Source organism: Ictidomys tridecemlineatus, chromosome 5 (assembly GCF_052094955.1).
Source record: "Ictidomys tridecemlineatus isolate mIctTri1 chromosome 5, mIctTri1.hap1, whole genome shotgun sequence".
NCBI classification, from domain to species: domain Eukaryota; kingdom Metazoa; phylum Chordata; class Mammalia; order Rodentia; family Sciuridae; genus Ictidomys; species Ictidomys tridecemlineatus.
Genome location: NC_135481.1, coordinates 7,226,852 through 7,241,858, shown reverse-complemented (window position 1 = coordinate 7,241,858; position 15,007 = coordinate 7,226,852). Strand labels below are relative to the sequence as shown.

The 15,007-nt window shown below is 34.5% G+C and overlaps 2 protein-coding genes and 1 pseudogene across 8 annotated transcripts in view; 1 reads left to right on the top strand and 2 right to left on the bottom strand.

Annotated features, from left to right (window-relative positions):
- The window catches only part of Nrg4 (neuregulin 4), a 193,779-nt gene extending 193,342 nt beyond the window's left edge, over nucleotides 1-437 (top strand). The window contains exon 9 of the mRNA XM_078049202.1: nucleotides 176-437. Within this exon, the coding sequence (XP_077905328.1) occupies nucleotides 176-183 (8 nt within the window). The 3' untranslated portion in view covers nucleotides 184-437. The remainder of the gene's footprint in view (nucleotides 1-175) is intronic.
- An 869-nt stretch (nucleotides 438-1,306) lies between these two features.
- Ube2q2 (ubiquitin conjugating enzyme E2 Q2) overlaps nucleotides 1,307-15,007 on the bottom strand; it is a 57,456-nt gene continuing 43,755 nt past the window's right edge. For 6 of the 7 annotated variants that reach the window (XM_078049183.1, XM_078049180.1, XM_078049181.1 and 3 more), the window contains 4 exons: nucleotides 10,703-10,751; nucleotides 9,423-9,518; nucleotides 4,871-4,937; nucleotides 1,307-2,905 (listed from right to left, as the gene is read on the bottom strand). In XM_078049183.1, coding sequence (XP_077905309.1) covers nucleotides 2,874-2,905; nucleotides 4,871-4,937; nucleotides 9,423-9,518; nucleotides 10,703-10,751 — 244 coding nt within the window. In that variant the 3' untranslated portion in view covers nucleotides 1,307-2,873. Of the gene's footprint in view, nucleotides 2,906-4,870; nucleotides 4,938-9,422; nucleotides 9,519-10,702; nucleotides 10,752-15,007 lie in introns of those variants that run through there. The other variant, XR_013438678.1, reaches the window with a different exon arrangement.
- On the bottom strand, nucleotides 13,267-14,356 carry LOC101975362 (heterogeneous nuclear ribonucleoprotein A3 pseudogene; annotated as a pseudogene).

Here is a 15,007-nt window from a genome sequence, read left to right as displayed (position 1 = left end):
GAAAGTAGTTGGTTTGTAGTCTTTTTAGTTTTGCGTAAGCCGGCATTAGTAGCACCTCCTTTTGTAAGGTAGCCAATCATTACAGGGGAATCTCGCCCTAAACCATGCACCGTTTCTCCGCCTGTAGCATCATTCACCTGGGAACTATTGTTTTAGCATGTTCTCTTTACCTCAGGTTACTAAATCGCCACAGCATTGTGTGTTTCAACAAACTTTGTGTCAATTCTAATGGATGCTGAGGAAGAGAACCACAACAGAAGGAATGGAAGTAGACCTGTTAATATCAATTCCAACAGCGCTCTTCCTAGTTAAGGCATCCTTGATTCGACTCCCAGCTAGAGAGTGAAATTGGATGATCTGAACTAGTGGTTCTCATTTTGGCCTCCAGGACCTTTACACACTTAAACATTGACACCAAATAAAACATTTTAAAATAATTCTGTGTATTAATTTAAGTGAAAACTGATTTCCAAATCTCCCTCCCCCCAGTAGTAAATAGTGTGACATCATTTTACACTTTGAAAATCTGATTACTGGCTTAACAGGAAATGTGGATTGTAGACTCCGGGAAACTCCACCATCCTTTCAGAATGAATGAAAATGGCAAAATGTTTTTGTTAGGAAAGTAGTTTTGACCTTAAAAGCCTCCTAATAAAAGGTCTCCAGGATCTCTGAAATTTGAAAACCATTGGTCCAAACTAATTAGGATGGTTTTATTCTTTCCACTATCCACTGGTTTAGGGGTGGGCACTAGGAAAATTAAGAGGCAGTGTTCTTGGTGGAGTGGGACTTATAAAGATTTCCTCATCTCCTAAGGAGACACTCAGAAAGGAGTGTTATCTAACCCAATACCAAGTAAGGCGTGACTGCAAGTCCAGACATGACATTCAATCCAAAGATGAAACTGGCACAGAAAAATCTCAAGCAGAGTATTGCCCAGATATACTGAGCCTACAGTTGTCCTACCTCTGAACGTCTTATGAGATAACCTGACAATTGTGTAAAAGGAGGCCATAGGTATATAAAAGGAGGAACAGATTATTTAAACTAGGGAAATTAAAGACAGGCATGAAGAAAATGACAACTGAGTGTGGATAAGGGAAAAGACTGAGGGAAAGCTGAGTATACCAGGCATGTACACAGTTTCTAAGTTCTCTAGCTTTCTAGTTTTAAAGTCAATCTGCCTCTTCCTCTCAAGCCTCCCCACATCCCAACCCTCTTTAAATACCCTATTCCAGAAATTCAATAGAGGCTACCTGAAACATACCTAAAGCACTGTATCTCTTATGAGGGAAAGGTGACAAAGTAATTTTTAAATGGTTCTTTATTCATAAACTTGATGCAAGTTTACAAAATTTACTGTACATTGCCAAATAAATCTGCAATGAAAAATAAAATCCAAAAAACAAAGCATGCCAAATGTGCAGCTGTCAATCTGCTAGCCATCAGGATATTAAAGAATTCAATAATGTATTCAAGATTTAGCCTTAGGCTTAAGGAACTTTAATGCTTTAAAGAATTCTGCCTTGTCACTTGTTATCTGAGCAGCTGGCAATCAGAGCTTTATATAAATTTAAAGTGAGCAAGAATGCCAGAAGATCTTTATCTACTGTCCTAACCAAAATAAAATCAAAAGAAACACAATAATGCATAAGTGTCAAATCTCTCAGATATGGTTTACAAAGTTAAAAACAATCAAAGCAAATGCATAAGAAATGTGTTTCAACTTTGTAACTGGTTTGTGCAGAAAAATGTGCTTCTGGGTTTCTTTTAAAAAGTGCTTAATAACTAGAATTTATTTTTAAATCAAACTTGGGTTTATTAAAAAAAAAAAAAATCTCTCACCAACCAAACAGGACTGATTCGTGTAAGGCAGTAAAATGGAGAGTACATTGATTTGAGTCAGGTTGTACAAAAGAATAATGAGTTCCTATTAGTCTTCTGGTTGTAAAAGCCATTGTCATGACAACAAAGAGTCTCCAAATCAGGTATCTTTTTGTACTTAACTATATAGCTTTTTGCTCAAGGAAGTCTGTTTTCATGCCAATCACTTTATAAGTTTATTAGTTTACAAATCATTGCAACATCCCGTTAATAAAATGGAAAGGTAAAATGACTTAGTATTTTAAATAACTTCAAGCTCCATATTGTGGCTCTTCTTTGTAAGAAATATTGAACCAAAAGAAACCAATTCGATTCAGCCCAGCAAGACTCTTCTGCCCCAGTGGAAATTACTACTCAACAAGCCTTAAGTGGCATTGCCTTACTTTGCTTTGCCTAAAACGTACAATTCAAGTAAGAGCATATCTTCATGAAACAGTTCATATCTTCACACAGCCATAAAAAATTTTTTAACAATTTAATGAGTAAATTTCCTGTCATTAAGTTGGCAATATCATAAAATGGTTTTAGACCTTAAAAGGCCGTGGTTTAGAAGGCTTAAAATTTTCTAAACCAATTGAACATTGATTAAACTTTTATTGGCTCTAAATGGAACAGTATATTGCAAATCCTCAAAACCCATGAACTCAGTATAGGAAAGCTACTGCCAAGTCGCAACCACAGTAACCTGATGCTGACTTGCCTGCTTAAAAGATTTCACTTTTCAAGAAAAAAAGATAAGGAGTGGCCAGTAAGTGTATTTATCAGGAAAATACAGTAAAGGCCCCACTGCTCAGTCCAAGATAACTGAAGTGAGCAAAATGAAAAGGCTGTAACTTATACTCGATGTCAGTTGACAGATTATCCACTAAAATATCTATTAGCTAACATCTTCAGTACTGCTGTTATAGGGGCACTCAAAGCTTGTATCTGCATGTTGGAAAGATTTTCTTTAAAGCAACATTGGTCCAAACATATGAGAGTCAACATATTTAGCCATCTTCCTTTGGAGGAGTGTACCAGCCTGAAATAGAATGGAAAAAAAGTTAAAACACTTTAATCCTTAAGCCAACTAGGAGAGCTGGCATTTAAGGTTAGGCAGAATCTCTACTTCAAAAATTTGATGTTTAAATCTACTGTAAAAATTACACTGAATTAACACAGCATTTTGTATTCACAATATCAAATTATTTTCTATGCATAAATTGTACTTGAGTTTACAGCATAAGATCTCTGTTATTAATGGTATTCCTAGCTAAAGACAACAGTGTGTAATAGTAGATCGAATGTTAGGTTTTCATTTCACCTTTGTATTTGAAAGTAAATCTAACTGATATTACTATCCAAAAGCAAATTTCAAATAAGAGAAAATTGAAAATCATCAGTGTAATGATACTATGAAGAAGCCTCAAAGAAGATGTGGTAACCAAGTGAATAGTAACAGAACCAAAACAGAATTCATCTCTATGTACTGCATTACATGGTGACTATGTTAATACATGTATTCTTGAAAAATACTAAAAGTGCATGTAAGCATTCTCACCATAAAAATTATAGGTAATGTGTTAATTAGCCAGATTTAGTTATTCAATGTGTGTATGTAAATATATACATATTTATGTCAAAACACATACAAAACAAATAATAGTATCTGTCAAATAAATAAAAAATATGTACATATTTAAAAACAAAACTAGAATCCATCTCTCCTAATTCTGAATCTCTTGCTCTTTCATCATAGCTAAGTTTACACACACACACACATACACAGAAAGTTCTGTAAATGTATTTAAATGCCACTTGTAATGTTTAAGATAAAATGAAAGATAAAAAAAAAATGTGATCATTCCCAGGCTCCACAAAAATCTAAGCTCCCTATAGAAAGGCAAATTAGACCAAGTACTATTTGGTATAAAACTGTCATTGAAACAACCAAGATTTGTGGGGCAGCTACAAGATTCTGAAGTAGTAGTGTTTTTGGATCTACTCATTGCGGGGCACTAGAAATGATCATTAGGAAAACCTGGTCTTGTCCTGAAGGTCATCATCATCTTTCTCATAAGCTTGAAAATTATTCTGAATATTACTTCCAGAAGCAAGCAATCACTAAAAAAGTGACAAGTTTGTCATTAAAATAAAAGTGAGTGTAAAACACAAATCCTAACAAACTACCCTATCTCTAGCAAAGTAAAGAATATTTACTACAAACTCTCCTCTTTAAGGAAAACTACTTCCTGTTATTTATTTGGCACAAAAGGGTCACCATGCAGTGTGTCACTACTACGATGAAGTGTGTTTATTAGCACTTGTTTACAAAGTATTATACATGCACACTACTCTTCCTTCCCAAAGGTGGCAAGACATACATGCCAAATTTAAAAGATTGGAAATTGAGGCTTACTCAGGGTCACCAGTGCCTAGTGGGTGACAAAAAAACGGTACTTGAAAATAGGTCTTCCAATTAGTTCATTGTTTTTTTCCTCTCATTGTTAAGAGACAAAATCCTCAAAATATGTGCATTGTGAATACAAACAAAACTTAAAGGCCATTAAAGTTAATGAAAGATATTTTAAGAAAGATATTGCTCAGAAGTATATGCTGAAATTAGAATTGTTCTTACTTGAATAGAAAATTGTATAAAATTGTCAAAAACACTACTACTCTGAAGATGTTTCAGAAAGAGCTGATTATGATCCTTATTGAATTTACCCAATTATAACAAGAACTGTGCCTATAAGGAGTTGCCTTTAACTCACTCTCTATTCTAAAGAATACATTTCAAGTGAGTGCTATGATTCGCTCATTAATCTACTTGAAAAGATACTGAAAGAAGCAGAGTGTTAACAGATTCATTCAAAGATTTTGGATGCAGCACAAGTTAAATTTTTTCACTGTGATAACTGTACTTGATTAAAAATTAAACAGAATATCAATACATTTTTTTACAAAACTTCATAATGACAATAAATACTTATTGAATTAAACTTACCATTTTTCTCATGTATCTGTACAATGGAATTATAGGACTGTTGGGCTCTTGCTAGATTATATTGATTCTGAAAGAGAATTACACATTTTAAATCAAAACTGTAACTAGGTGAAAATTGTTACAGTAAATGTATGGATGCATCATGGCTGTGCTCAAAATAATATAGGAAACATAATATTTATTTCTGAAACAATTTTAACTTAATGTCACATTTCATTATTCTCTACAATTTTTAATAACAACAAAACCAAAATTGTACGCCAATAAAAGCCTAAAAGCTTCAGGGTTCATTTTTATAAGTCTTCCTACCATTGATCAAATACAGAGCTTTCTAGTGTCCCCCTCCGTTCTAATGGATCAAGTTAAACAATACTCATTTGGACATGAATAAAATCCATGCTCTCTTCCTCATTAACATATCCAAAAAGACAAAACTACAAAATATTACTTTCAAACAAGATTCAAGTACTATACAAGTGATTGATATTTTTAAATTAGAAATCTAAAAAAATGCCCATAGTTGGCACCAAACTATTACTAATGGAGTCCTCTTTTGACAAAAATATAGAATCTTCCTTAAAGAGCCAAGTAAGTATATGATAGGTTTTTGTCCCCAGGAGTACAACTGACATACATCTTAATTTCAAACTATATATCATGTGCATTCTCCATAGTGGTATATACCTATCTACTATATTATGTCATAGAATTTTTTCTGAGTAATAAATTTGCTTAGAAGGATGGGAAAAAAAAGTGCAAGGACATTCTAAGGGAAAACTTTTTCTTCTTTGCTACTTCCAACCACTCAGTTCCCTTCTCCATCCAAGTTAACAACTAATATCCTTGAGGATTTTACAAGAATATGCACAAGTAGTCGGTTGTTGCAAGAGCAACGTATACACAGATGTGCAAAGTACTGGTAAAATGGCTAATGTAGATCTGAGTCAAGACATGTGCCTTCATAATTTTGAAGTGCCCACTCCAAGACTGCCCTAAGCCATCTATGAATGCCTCCATACAACCTCATTAATAGTACTTCACCAAATCTTTGCTATTTCTGACAATTGGTGAAGCAGAATTCAGTTGTGTTTTGTTTTTCCAATATTTTTTCATTGTCAATGATATTTATTTTTATATATGCGGTGCTGAGAATCAAACCTAGTTCCTCACATGTGCTAGGCCCTAAGGGCTGTTGTACCACTGAGCCACAACTCCAGCCCTCAGTTGTGGTTTTTGATTTGCATTTCTATTACTGGGTGAGGTTGAGTGTGTTTTCATATATTCAAACTGTAAATAGACTCATTTAAAAAAAAAAAACGGGAAAAGGATATAAACAGGGTAGTAATTTTCAATTTCTAAATAGTAAAAACCTGTCATAAGGCATGTCATCTAAAAACTAAAATATATAAAATATGCAGTAGTGTCATCTCAAAAATAATTTTAAAAGTGTTTTTTTTCCCACCCAGTCTATATTTTCACAAAAAGGACAAAAATAAAAGATACTCAAGGCAAAACTGTACTGCTACCTGTCCCAACTCCTGCTACCTCTCCTACACAGATCTGCTGAGTTCTCAGCTCCATCCTCTGACCCTATCTCCATCAGGCCTGTTGAAGGGAAACTTCAGTTTTTCAGTACTTATACTTACATCATTTTAGTAACATTTTCAGAAGGCAAATTCATTCATTTAGAACAACAGCTGACAGTATTTTTTTTTAATATTTTGAAGTAAGAGTTAAATGGCAAATAGAAATTCAAAGACCACAAAACAATTTAAAGTCCTCTCATCTCTAACTTACCGACCAATATTTTTTAAAATCCTTATCAGAAACAATTAGCACTTGTTACATACTCTTCCAAAGATACTCTATGCTTACACAAACACATCTATATGTTCTTGTCTGTTTCTCTTATGTGCCCATGCTGTCTTCCCCCCCACACACACACACACACACACTCACACTCTCTCTCTCTCTCTCTCTCTCTCACACACACACACACACACACAAATAGCATTTTTAACACCATTTAGCTTACTATTTTTAATTTTTTTTTTAGTTGTGGGTGGACACAATACCTTTATTATATACTTATTTTAATGTGGTGCTGAGGATTGAACCCAGTGTCTCACTTGTGATAGGCAAGCACTATACCACTGAGCCACAACCCCAGCCCCTAGTAGTGTCTTACTTTGACACCTCTCCCTCCCCCCCCAGGTTTATTATCCCAGGTATCATCATCATTGTTGTTATTATTTTGTGTGTATGTGGTACTGGGAATCAAACTCAGAACCTCATGCATGCCAGGCAAGCGCTGTCACTTACCTGCTCCACCACAGGTTTTTTTTGTTTGTTTTTGGTTAATTTTGAGACAGTATCTTGCTAAGTTGCTGCAGCTAGTCTCAAATTTGCAATCTTCTAGCCTTATCCTCCTGAGTTGCTATGATTGCAGGTATACTCCACTGAGTATAGCTTCACAGGCTTTTATTTAGTTTCAGGTTTTATTTTTTTTTAATAGTATTTCAAAGTTAACATTTAGACCATTCCCTGCAGACTTTTTAGAACTGAGGAAGAAGGTGAAACTCATTATGCAAAGTTTCCAACTTCTTAACTGACAAATATTTCTTAATAAGAAAAAATGAACAGTGATTTTTCATAGCAATTCACTAAACAAATTCAACTTCTAAGACATACACAGTTAATGCATGGCACAACACTTCAGTCAACCAACAATGGAGGCCGGCATGTAGAATGATGGTCCCAAAAGATTATATCACGTAGTGACATCATAGCCATCTTAGTTTATGTAATAAACACACTCTATGATGTTCACATAACAAAACTGCCTAACTACATTCCTCACAAAGCACAATTGTCTTTAAGCAATGTCACTGTATTTTAATTGATTGATTCAAAGAGATCTTCAACATACAATAAAGATAGAATTTTAAAACTGGAGGAGACTTTACCTATCCAATTGTATTCCAGATACAGATCAGAGGCCCAGAAGAAAGTTTGCATAGTGAGGTACTGACAAAATCTTTCAATTACAAAATAAGATCATTAGTTTGAGCCCTTCAAATTTTCTCTTTTAAAAAGAAAATGAGCTAGATATTTTTTTAAATGAATACAATTTAACATTATGTTCTACATATAAACAGATGCCAGGAAAAAAAATATTGAAAAGACCAGAAACACTATTAACTTTTTGGCATATTTCTAATAGACAAGTTACAAGTGACATTTTTAGTTTTTTATACTTTTATCTACTTTACAAACTCTACATTTAGGAAGAATATATTTCATCATTAAAAAAAAAATTTAACCTGTAATCCCAGCTAATGTGCAGCCTGAGGCAAGAGTATCTTAAGTGCCAGGCCAGACTGGGCAGCAAAGCAAAACCCAACCTTCAAGTAAACAAAATATATCACATTTTAGTACATAATCATTTGATTGCCACATTTAAGCCTTAAAACAGTATATATATTTACACTATTAGGTTAGATGTGATTAACTAAACACTAGAAAATTGTTCAACTTCTGGATTTTATATAAAATGATATTTTGTTCCAGTGTAAAGAAACACCTGCTAAAAAATAAATCATTGTTTAAAATGACCTTTTCAACATTTTGCTTTTTTGTGAATTAAGATTCTAGTGGGGGCTGGTGTTATAGCTCAGTGGTGGAGCACTTGCCTTGCACTGGGTTCAATCCTCAGTACCACATAAAAAATAAAACACAGGTATTTTTGTCCATCTACAACTAAAAAAGAAAAATTTAAAAAAAGACTCTAGTAGACTCACGATTTAAGGTGCAATATGGTTACAAATATATAATGCAACATTTGCAAAGAACACTGGGGGAAAACATTCAAATAATAAAAAATTAAATCAGGATTATTTCCATCACACATATATTTTTCAAAAACACACTACCCTCAGTGTATATCCTTAGCTCATTTACATATTATTGATAACTACAATTCTACCTGGAAAGATGTTTCTGATAAAGTATGGAATTCAATAACAGCAAAGACTACAGTGAGACTCTCTAGTTCCAATGTTTGTTCTGTCACTATGACCTTAGGTAAGTTACCTAACTTCTGTGTCTTTCAGTTTCCTCATCTGGGGCAATAACATACCTTTTTAGGTTATTAAGGGAGTTCAAAGAGTTAACATAAATTTAGATTGGAGTCAAGCACATTAAAGTTGACTTAAGAATTAACTCTTATAGTTCGATCTCAGTGTGAAGAAACCAAAGTACTTTTAATTTTTTACTTATTAAGGTATACATACCAAAAATAATAAGTTTAAAACTCTAGGTATGTTTGCCTATGTAACTATTAAAAAGACTAAAAGAACAGATATTAAATAATTATCAATGAATATCTTAATTTTCTTACACTTCTTTTCTACAGTTCACTTTTATTAACAAAACAAATCAAATGACAATGAAATAAATTGTCTCAAAAAGAATGAAAGCAAGACAGGAAGAAGCTTCGTAAGGTAACATAAGATGAATCTTACGCTTTATGTGAAATTCCTATTAAAAGTACCTTATTTGCTCCAAACTGCACTCTGGCCTTGCCTTTGACTAAAGTGGCATTTATTTGCATGATGACTGATTCTATTGAATAGGCACTGCTCCAGCCCTACAGGAAAAAGAAAACATGTCTCTCAAACAAAGCCATGCAGTATTCCCTAACAAAATGGCATATAAAAACTCAACAATAGCAAATCAGCATTAGAAAGAAACTGGGCCAGATGCAATGAAGTATGCATGCCTGTAATCCCAGCAGTTTAGGAGGCTGAGGCAGGAGAATCAGGAGTTCAAAGCCAGCCTCAGCAACGGGGAGGCACTAAGTAACTCAGTGAGACCCTGTCTCTAAATACAAAAAAGTGCTGGGGATGTGGCTCAGTGATTGAGTGCCCCCCCCCAGTTCAATCCCCAGTAACCCCCATCAAAAAAGAAGTTGGTATTAAAGGGTTTCCTCTTTAAGAGTAAGAGTTGGTAAGAGCTGGACCACTTTCAGAACCTTACAGATAACAAAAGAATCCTACATTCTAAGTGTGCACATAAGCAAATTATAAACTTAAATGAATAGCATTCTCAATGCTTATTCTAGCATGGAATCAGCACAAAGTACAATGTCATTTTCCTGGTTTACTTTAAATAACTTTTTCATTATTAAAAAGTAGGTGCCATTAAAACAAAAAATGTTTTATGCTGTTCAGCTCAATTTACAATAGCTAACCTATGGAACTAGCCTCAGTGCCCTTTGACAAATGAATGGATAAAGAAAATGTGATATACATACAGAACAGAATATTATTCAACTATAAAGAAGAAATTATGAAATTATGGCATTTGCTGCTAAATGAATAGAATTGGAGACTATCATGCTAGATGAAATAAGCCAGTCCCCCAAAACCAAAGGCCAAATGTTCTCTCTGATATTCAGGTACTACATACAATAAGGAGGGGTGGGGCAAGTAATAGAAGTTTACTGGATTAGACAAAGGGAAATAAAGGGAAGGGAGGGGAGATGGGAATAAGAAAAGCAGTAGAATGAATCAGACATAACTTTCCTATATTTATATATCAATACACAACCAGTGTAATTCCACATCATGTACAACCACAAGAATGGGAGGTTATACTCCATGTATATATGTCAAAATACATCCTACTGTCATGTATAACTAAAAAGAAACAATAAGATTTTTTTAAAAGTAGATGCTATTACATAAGAACTTTCTCCTTAATATCTAATCTACATAATCAAAACACTCTATTGAGGCTGAAAATTAAGGACCATAAAAAAAAAAAAATCACCTGTTTTGTGAGAAGTTCCATACATAATGCTCCTCCACCCAAGACGTACCTTAAAAAACAAAAAAGAATGCCAATTTCTCTAGATCTCAATGTTTCTTCTTAATCCATTTTTAAGTACCATTACTAAGAAAATATACACAGATTAGAAGATAAATACAAAAATGAAAACAAATTGTTAGGGATATAGGACTATGGGTAATTCGAAAAAATTAATGTCATTGCTCTAATACTATCAATTTAAAAAATAATGACTCTTAATAACAGAATATATTCAGATTTCTAAGATTTAACTAAGAACTTAACCCTCAGCACTCCAGGGAATGGGAGCAGAAGACTGTTTCCTTAACTAGCATTCAAGTGGTTCTCTGCATCTCAAACTTTATCTACAGCATGTTTCACACCCAAGAGTTTTGATTCTGACAAAAGCACTGACTTTTCTCTATCCATAATAATGAACAGCTTCATGGTACTTAATGGAGTAAGTTATTTTTATCCATTCTATTGTGAAACTTCAAATGGTTCTGACCACGGAATCTCTCTCTAGGACTCCTCAATTTCTTTTTAGGTCTGGAACTATTCTCTAAAACCAAAGAATTTGTGGAAATATCTCTTTAGCAAATCATTGTTTAGATCAAGAATCTTCAACCTTTTTATCCTTTCTCGAATTAATTTCATTCCTCCTTTTAAATTTCAAAATATTTAATATATCAAACCTAAGGACAAAAAGTCAAGGGAATGGCAAGTTTTTAAGATTACCACAGTTTTTCTTCTAAACAAGCAAAAGCCACCAACTAGGTCTTTGTGAACACTGCATCAACTACAAACCATTCAGTCCTCTACTGAAGCTTTGGCTGTGGTTCCTTCCTAGAGCCACACTTGCCCCAATTTGCCAAAGACTATTCTAGCCAACAAATCTATCCCAGCTAACCATACATTCTTGTGCTGACCAAACCAAATGACTTTGCAGAGAATCTAAAAACATCTATGTAGACCACTCACTTGAACAATAGTTGTTACAGCTTGATGCAGTGGCACACTGTAATTCCCACAAGCTTGGGAGGCTGAGGCAGGAGAATTGCGAAGTTCAAAGCCAGTCTCAGCAAAAGTGAGGCACTAAGCAACTCAATGAGACCCTGTCTCTAAATAAAATATAAAATGGAGCTGGGGATGTAGCTCAGTGGCCCCGAGTTAAATCCCCGGAACCCCCCAAAAAATAAAATAATAGTTGTTATGGTGAAAGTATTTAATAAGAAGATGAGGAAGGTAAGTACTCTAACTATCCCATCCTGAAGTAGCAGGAGATTCTCCTAAAGAGAACTGAGAACTTTCAGAGTAGAAGTTTAATGGAAGAGAAAGAAAACCTAAAAGAAAAACATTAAAAAATTGTGTGGAGAATCACAGGATTTAAGAAAAAAAAAAAAGTACATACTTTTGTATTCCTGAAACACAAGAGTCTAATTCTTTAAAATGCCTTGGACTAAAATAATGTAACAAACACTTGTATTTAATAAAAACTGAGTTGACAGAATTAGAAAAATCTAGGTTCTCTTTTAAATTTTGGTTTTCCCATGATTTCTCAAAGTCTAGCAATGTGTGATTTAACATCATATTTGATCTATATATTTTCAAAATGCTCAAGGAACAGGAGGAATTGCTTTAGACAAGAAGGTATGCAGTAGATATTAAAATACTCATTATCTAACCACTAACTTTTCTTTTAGCACCAGACTCTTCCGCTGAAGTGTGCAGAATCACATTAGGTGGGAAAATAGGAAGTGTTTTCATATGTAGTTCAAAAGAAAGTATATTTCTACAAATACATAACAGTTATACTAATGACTGTCTAAACATAAGACACAAGTAGTTCTAGTTCCTCCACAAAAAGTGAGATAATATAGTCATTTCCTATACCCTTCTCTTCCTGGCAATCACTAATCTACTTTCTGTTGCTCCAGATTGCCTATTGTGGCTATTTCATATAAGTAGAATCATATGCACTATTAATAGCATTAATACCTAAAAGAAGTGGTCATTTCTATATTGAATTACATTCATTTTATCAATATATGTTCCAAACTCTTATTGCTCTTTGCCTCCAAACAAAGGGTTCCTGCTTAAGACAGTTAAAGGACACAAGGAAAAAAATTAATCCAAGAGTCATCTAAAGATAACATATCACATACATGAGCAGAGTAGGAGTCTCAACTTTTTATTTTATTTTTTTTGAAAAATTAAAAATTCCTTAATTTTTTATTCCTGGTACCACTACCACAATTTACAGGGCAATATATCTGAGTAATGAAAAAGAAAACTACAACAGATAAAAGACCTCAGGAATGTACATCTAATTGACCCTACATTGCATTAATCAATAGCTGCACTTTTTGCAAACTGTCGCTATGACAGTCCTAAACAAGAAGGGGTTCCTGTTTAAGCTCAGTAACTTTTCTGACTATGGATCATCGTTCCTTCTGTGGCAGATTTTTACAGTTCCTCTAATGCGTTTGGGACAACTGCAGCTTTCCTGACAACTCGTCGCTCTCTCCTGCTAAGAACTGTAGCCCTTTTCTGCTGTTTTTAAAACCTTCTGCTACCATATCCACCACTTCCACCACCAGATCCATAACCACCACCATAGGGACTGCCAGAGCTTCTTCCACCAAAACTGCCCCGCTTCATGGGTCCATAATTTGATTGCTGTTGACCACTGTAATTTCCAAAATCATTATAGTTCCTACCACCATAGTTACCACCACCAAAATTTCCTCCTTCATTGTAATCATCATATCCTCCTCCACCACCATATCTAACACCTTGGTTTCCATATCCACCACCATCATAACCTCCTCTACTACTATAACCAGGACCACCACCATAGTTGCCACCATCACCTCCAAATCCATTTTATCCACCATCACCTCCCCATAACTATCTCTGCTGCCACCACCTCCATCACCATAGCCTCCTCTTCCACCAAAGTTTCCACCATGGCCAAAGTTACCTCCACCACCTCCAAAGTTTCCTCCACAACCCATAAAGTTGCCAGATCCACCTCCACGACCTCTTTGTGATCCAGCAAACTGCATCTCTTGTGTAAAAAGGGCCTTTTTCATTTCACAATTATGCCCATCAATAGTGTGGTATTTCTGAACAACAATTTTGTCAACTATATCATGATCATCAAAAGTTACAAAAGCAAATCCTCTCTTTTTACCACTCTGCCTGTATTCCATAACTTCTATGTTTTTCTTTTTTTACTGGTACCACTACCACAATCTTGCCATACTTTTCAAAGTAATCTCTCAAATTATATTCTTCTATATCTTCTTTAATACCACAAACAAAAATTTTCTTCACTGGTAGATGGGCACCAGGCTTTACAGAATCCTCTCTAGAAACAGCTCTCTTTGGTTCCACTACACACCCATCAACCTTGTGAGCACACATTGTTGCATTCACCTCTTCAACACAAATCACAAAACCAAAGCCCCTGGAACGTTTTGTTTGGGGGTCTCTCATTGCCACACAATCTGTGAGTGTGTCCCATTTCTCAAACTGTTCTCTTAAACTATCATCTGTAGTTTCAAAGCTCAGACCACCAATAAACAGCTTCCTCAATTGCTCTCGTTCCTTTGGATCATGGGAATACGGCAATTAGGCTACAGGTTATCAGGTAAGTAAACTCGTACAAAGCAATATTATTTGTGTTGCAGAAATCAGAATGGGCTCAGCACATCCATATACACTGAATAAAGCCATACTTTTGTTTATTTGAGCTTTAGACAGAAACCATGCCCAGTAACTATTCTGTAGTATCAATACCACAGTCAACACATATTCTGAGTATACTGAGAAATCATTTTCACATGATTTGATTCCCTGCAAAACAGAAATAAGTGTATAAATACTGTATAAATTAGAAGCAGACCATTTCTGGAAAGGTATGAAGTCTATTTCAGTAGTCATCCATATTTTTTACCTTAATGTTAAACTATTACTATCTCAATCACAGAAATGATTGACTTAAGGACTGGATATTTTTAGAATTTATCACTGCCAAATGTATTATCTCACAAAGTGAAATAAAATGTCCATCTGAAAATGCTCAAAATTAGTTTAGCGGCTCCTACTCTAGGGTTCTATAGGACACTTCATAAGTAACCTAGCTACAAATTCTTACGTTTTCCCCTCTCTCCATAAGACTATCTATGAAAAAGCACAATATAAACTTCAATAAAACTCTGACAATAACCATCTGATTCTACTAAACTGCAGCTATTTCCTCTAGAAGGAAAAGCCAGCCAC